Raw genomic sequence first — 6,000 nt, 5'->3', positions numbered from 1 at the left:
TGTGTGTGTGTCTGTGTGTATGTGTGTGTCTGTGTGTGTGTCTGTGTGTGTGAGTGTGTGTGTGTCTGTGTGTGTATGTGTGTGTGTGTGTGTGAGTGTGTATGATGAAAATGGAAGGGAGTATTATACCAGGGAGGGGGTAAGTGGAACAAGAAAGGGCAGTTGGGGAGAAAACAAAGATTGTATGCTTTCTCTCATGTAGAATGAAGATCTAAACATATGCAACATGAAAGTAGAAAGACTATTTGGAGAGAGAAAAGGACAAGGGGGAAGGGAAAGAGGAAGAAAAGAATGGCAGGAGGTGAATGTGAACACAGTAAACTAGCATGCGTGTGAAAGCATAGTGAAGTCCAGTATTTTATACTAATAAATACTAATACTAATAAAATCAAATCAGATGTCATAATGAAACCCAATACTACCTAAAATATTAATTGAAAATAAAATATTTTTTTAAAAAATCAGCCTCCTTCCTAAATGATTTTCCCCATGAATATTTCTACATCTAATCCTGTGACGTTTGTTCTCTCTATGCACGATTGGAAACTCACTTAGATGTCTCGATATTTGTTTTTCAGAAAGAATATAGTTTGGTAATTTTAGTATTGATCTTGAGTTAGGGGGCTCCTACATTGAGGAAACAAACATGAACACACAAGTTATCCCTTAATTATGATTATGTTTGCAGCTTAGTTATAAAAAGACCCAAGAAGGGTCTAGGGTTCATCATGGTGCTCCTGATGGGAGGCATATCTCTCCACACATAGACAGGCACAAATATATTTTAACACACTGTGAGTCCTGCCTCCATTACCAGCCTTCAGTGTCAGAAGGGCCAGGCTTTCTTCTAGAAACTCCTAGGATATAAGCTTTCATGACCCTTTCCTTTCAGAGGTACAACCCCAGGAGTCTACTTTCAAGAGAGCTTACCTGGTAATCTGAGTTCTTGTACTGAAGTCCAAAGACCTCATTGAGCGCAGAACTTCAATGCATCCCAAGTACTGCAAAAAGAGAAGACAGTGCATGAGTCCTGGGAGCCGAAAGCAATAGGAAAAGCACTAATGATGTCAGGAGGTTGGGGAAGCCATATACATTCTTACATCACGTTGTACCTTTAAATTGAAGGGAAGGGGGCCGGTGAGATGGCTTAGTGGTTAGAGGTGTCTGCCGCCAAGCCTTGTGCCCTGAGTTTAATCCCCGGGGAGCCACGTAGAAGCAGAGACAGCTCCTGCAAGCTGTCCTCTGACCTCCACATGCACACTGCTAAGCTCTTGCTCTCTCTACCTACCTATCTCCCTATCTCTTTTCTCAGAGACAGAGAATAAATAATTTTTAGTATAAAAATGATTTAAATTCTAGGTGCGATGTATTTTTATTAAAACCCTAAACCTAGACTTTTATCTATCAGAAAATATCCCAAGTGCCTAGATTGACAGAACCCTTGCCTTTTATAAAACCTGTGAGCCTTGCCGTTTTCTTTAGAGGTATGTTTTTCAACATTTTTATTAAATAATACCTTATATAGTGTGAGATGTGAAAATCTTAAATGTTTATGTTAATGCTATTAAAGCATACTTTCAATAATAATGCTTCCCCTCTACCCAAACATGATATTCCTGGATCTATACAAGACTTCTAAAGGTTCTTAAATAATAATAATATTTTGGTTTTTTGAGACATGATTTCTCTATGTAGCCTTGACTGTCCTGGAACTCTATAGACCAGGCTGGCCTTGAACTCAAAGATCCACCTGCCTTTGCCTTCTGAGTGCTGGCATCAAAGGCATACACGACCACTTGCCCAGCTAGGCTCTTAAATTTAGGAGGAGGAAGAGAAGAAGGAGGAGGAGGAGGAGGAGGAGGAGGAGGAGGAGGAGAATTTGCCACTATACAACTAACACTTTTACTAATGCTAAACCTCTCTGCCTTAGTTAGGTTTCTATTACTGTGATTAAAACACCGTGACCAAGTAGCTTGTGGAGGGAAGGGTTTCCTTCAGCTGACAGTTCTATAGCACAGGCCATCACTGAGGGAGTCGGGGCAGGAACCCAAACAGGACAAGAGCCTGGAGTCAAGAGCTTATGCAGAGGTCATGGGAGAGTGTGCTGTTTATGGCCTTGTTCCTCATGGCTTGTGCAGCCTGTTTTCTTATACACCAAAGGACCACCTGCCCAGGGTTGGGCCCTCACCCATCAATCACTAATTAAGAAAATGCCCTACAGACTTGCCCACAAGCCAATCACATAGAGGCATTTTTTTTTTTCACAATTGTGAGTCCCTCTTCCCAAACATCTCGAGCTTATGTAAAGTTGACATAAAACTAACCAGGACACCTACATTGTCTAATAGATATATTTTCAGGGTTATGAGTAAGCTACAGAGCACTTCGGTTTAGCAGAAAGCCTTCTTCACTGTTTACCTCACGTCTCCAGAAGCTCAAGGGCACACTCTGCAGTGCGGAACTTAGGTCAGTCCCGCTCATAAGGATGTGCAGGTGGACAGTCACGGCAAGGGAGGCAGTGTCTGCTCTAAGCCCTGGGAGGGCTAGAAGACACAGGCGCCTTCAAACTAGACCGCATGAGCCTCGTGAAGTCTCATAATGTGGTGCAAATAGCAGTTTGTTTGCCTTGTACAGAAAACCCAAGCCTGGGCCCGGCTTTGCCGTCTATTGTTATGTAACTTTATGTAACAATTGTCCCACTTCTCGAAACTGAAAGTCTCTGCACCTACAAACGTGGTTGTTCCTCCCTCCTCGGCACCAAGGTCAATGTCAAGGTGGCCAAACACCGCTAGCCCCATCTGAGCCTTGTGGGTTCTAAGGGCAATGATAGAACTCTATTCTGCTAGACAACCCTGCTGATGGATCATTTGGTCTCCACCACAACCACAACCATCTGGGCTGGGAGATGGCTCAGTCGTTAGAGAGAAAGCCTTCTAAGTATGAGGATCTGGGTTTGGTCCCCTAGGTCCATGCACAATAAGCCATAAAGCATGGCAGAATGAAACTTAATCCCAGTTCTGAAAATCCCAGTTCACAGGATCCCTGGGCTTGCTGGACAGCCAACACAGCTGAATTTGTGAGCTCCAGGTTCAATGAGAGACCCTCTCTCAAAAACTGGGGTAGAGAGTGACTGAGGAAGACACCCTAAATTAACAACTTTTCTGTACACACATATGTATGTGTACATGTTCCTGCAGACACATGCAGATAAACAAGAGTACGTATACACACACACATATATATATATATATGCACACATCTGCACACACACTTCCACACACAATCGTAACTCTCACCCATGAGTAAAGCATCCTGAATTCCTAGATTGGCACCACATTTGACTTTCCTAAAACCTATTAGCATCATCATTTTATTTAGATGTACATTTTCCAAAGTACCACAGAATTATATAATTACGGAATCCGATGTTCCTGTGACAAATGGGCCAAATGTCACACGCTTGTGTGATGACCACCATTATCAAAGTCAACACATCCCACACTGCATTGCAGAGTTCTGTGGAAAGCATGTCCAGTATCCAAAAGTTAGATGAACACAGTCCAATATCCAGGGCCACTGTGAATGCCAAGTTCACGGATGCCCTGAGACTGGGGCATCCATTGTGACCACCATTGTGGTGATGTTAATACCGGGTCTAACACAGAGGAGCAATGAGGATGTCACAGGAGACCATGCAGCACAGGTACAGAACACTGTCACTTCTGTTACACTGGGAATCCCATCTAGTCCAGACGCTTAGGCAGGGGAGTCACAGGCCTGCCCAGTAGCACAGCCTATGCCTGGCCAGACTGTGTCACAGTGAAAGCTTCCCTCAAAAGAACGGTTGAAAGGGAGCTGGGGGTGTAGCTCACAGACAGAACACCTGCCTACCATGTGTGAGTAAGGCCTAGGCTCCATCTCCAACACCATAAAAAATTAATTTATTAATTAATGAAATAAAATGTTCAGTGATAGAGACAGACAGTGATGTCGGTATTTCCTCAAAGGAAATATGAAGAAACATTCGTTCACAAGTATGTGGTACTAGCATCCTAAGAGCTTGTGGACAGCATCATGTGGAGTGTCAGGGGTGAACATCATCCCCACTAAGGTCTGGAGCAAGGTGAAGATGTGCACTTTAACCACTGCTGTCCAACAGAAAGGTAGAAGTCTCAGTCAGGGCAACCAGCAAGACATACAACACACTGGGGTTAGAAAGGAAGAAATCAAATTGCCATGTCTGTGTGCGCACACACACCTATTAGAATAACAAATTAAGAATAATTAATATCTATAACAAAATCAGCAAAGTGGCAGGATGCAAAATCAATGTAATAAAATCAGTATCTTTTCTACACGCCAATAACAAATTACCTGAAAAAGAAATCAAGAAAGCAAATGTATTTATAAGTTACCAAAAATAAAATTTAAAAAAAATGTTAAAGAGATGAAAAAATGGTTACACTGAAAAGGATAAAATCCTTACAAAAGAAAGGGAAGAAGATATAGAAAGGCTGAAAGCCAGCCCCTGTCTGTAGACGGGAGAGAAAACTATTAAATGTCCATACTGTCCACAGCAATCTTCAGCTAGCTTCAATGAAGTCCATATGAAACCAGTCGCATTTCCATGGAACATCACCCTAAAATTCATAGGGAACTATCAAAATAAATAAATAAATAAAACCAGACAGCAACGTCATCATCAGTGAAAAGAAAACAGCTGTAAACATCACCATATGGGACTACTTCAAAGTATACTACAAAATTATAACTGTATTGGCTAGTTTTATGTCGACTTGATACAAGCTAGCATAGAAAGTGCTTTCCCAAGATCAGGCTGTGGGCAAGCTTGCAAGGCATTTTCTTAATTAGTGATTGATGAGGGAAGGCCCATTGTGGGTGGTGCCGTCCCTAGGCTGATGGTCCTTGGTTTTATAAAACACAGACAAACAAACAAATAAATAAACAGGCTGAGCAAGCCTCGTGAAGCAAGCCAGTAAGCAGCACCCCTCCATGGCCTCCAGGTTCCTGCCCTGATTGAGTGCCTGCCCTCACTGCTTTGATAATAAGCTGATAAACGAAACTGTGAGTGAGGTAAACTCTTTCCTTCTCAAGTCACTTTGGCCATGGTGTTTTGCTATGGCTGCAGGATCATTCAGGCATCATTCATGAGGTCAACCCATCAGAATCAAGATTCTCTTGGAGGATTAAAACAAGACGTATGGTGTATTGCAGTTATTGCCTTATGAATGAACTGGCTGTTTCTGGCTGCAGATTTCTCCCATAGCTTACTCCCATCTGCTAGAAATTTGGGATATATCTCCCACGGCTCAGCACTATTTGATCATTCATTGGACACGATTTCCCCTATGCATTTGGGATATATTGATAACATCTCCTAGGTATGTATAAGAACAGTCACACAGTCAAAAAAAATCTGTTTCCCACAGCCAGGTGCCTTGCTAATTGGATTTTAAGATAAACTATTACTAAATGAATACAATCTTATTTACTAGGACATGTAGCCAGCTGTAGGATTTGTTGAGCCAAGGTAAACAGTGCAAAGTAACCAAGCTGCAGTAGCAGGGACAATAATTAACTCGGCACAGATTCCTAACCTCAGTGTTATGGCCTTTGTTCAGACACCATGGGATAAGTTCTCTGACTGTCTAGGATTACCCACAAAATAAAAACTAACATTATAGCCCCTACAAAAGGCATTACAAGGTTCTCTTTCTGTGGTAGGGTTACACACTGGACAGGAAAAGATATCTTAAGATTTGAGATGCTTTTAATGTCACTGTGCCTTGGCGCATGCCGTATGGGCTCCTCAGCTCCTCTGCCCCTCCCGCCCCTGCAGCTCCAGCTGCTGCTGCACTCTCTCTGGGGACACATTTGTAAACCAACCAGTCTCTAGTTGAGAAAACCTGGCCTTTACATCCACTATCCACAAAATGTTAAAGATGTTTTATGCCCTCAAAAGTATAGGCTGTAACACAC

At 42.4% G+C, this 6,000-nt stretch overlaps 1 protein-coding gene across 1 annotated transcript in view; it reads right to left on the bottom strand.

The window, feature by feature from the left end:
- Positions 1 to 6,000, bottom strand: part of Shc3 (SHC adaptor protein 3) — a 120,122-nt gene that overhangs the window by 74,614 nt on the left and 39,508 nt on the right. The window contains exon 2 of the mRNA XM_026778087.1: positions 931 to 1,001. Within this exon, the coding sequence (XP_026633888.1) occupies positions 931 to 1,001 (71 nt within the window). The remainder of the gene's footprint in view (positions 1 to 930; positions 1,002 to 6,000) is intronic.

This window comes from Microtus ochrogaster, unplaced genomic scaffold (genome assembly GCF_000317375.1).
Source record: "Microtus ochrogaster isolate Prairie Vole_2 unplaced genomic scaffold, MicOch1.0 UNK104, whole genome shotgun sequence".
In the NCBI taxonomy this organism is placed as follows: Eukaryota; Metazoa; Chordata; class Mammalia; order Rodentia; family Cricetidae; genus Microtus; species Microtus ochrogaster.
The sequence above is the reverse complement of the archived record's forward strand: the minus strand, read 5'-3'. Positions and strand labels throughout refer to the sequence as shown.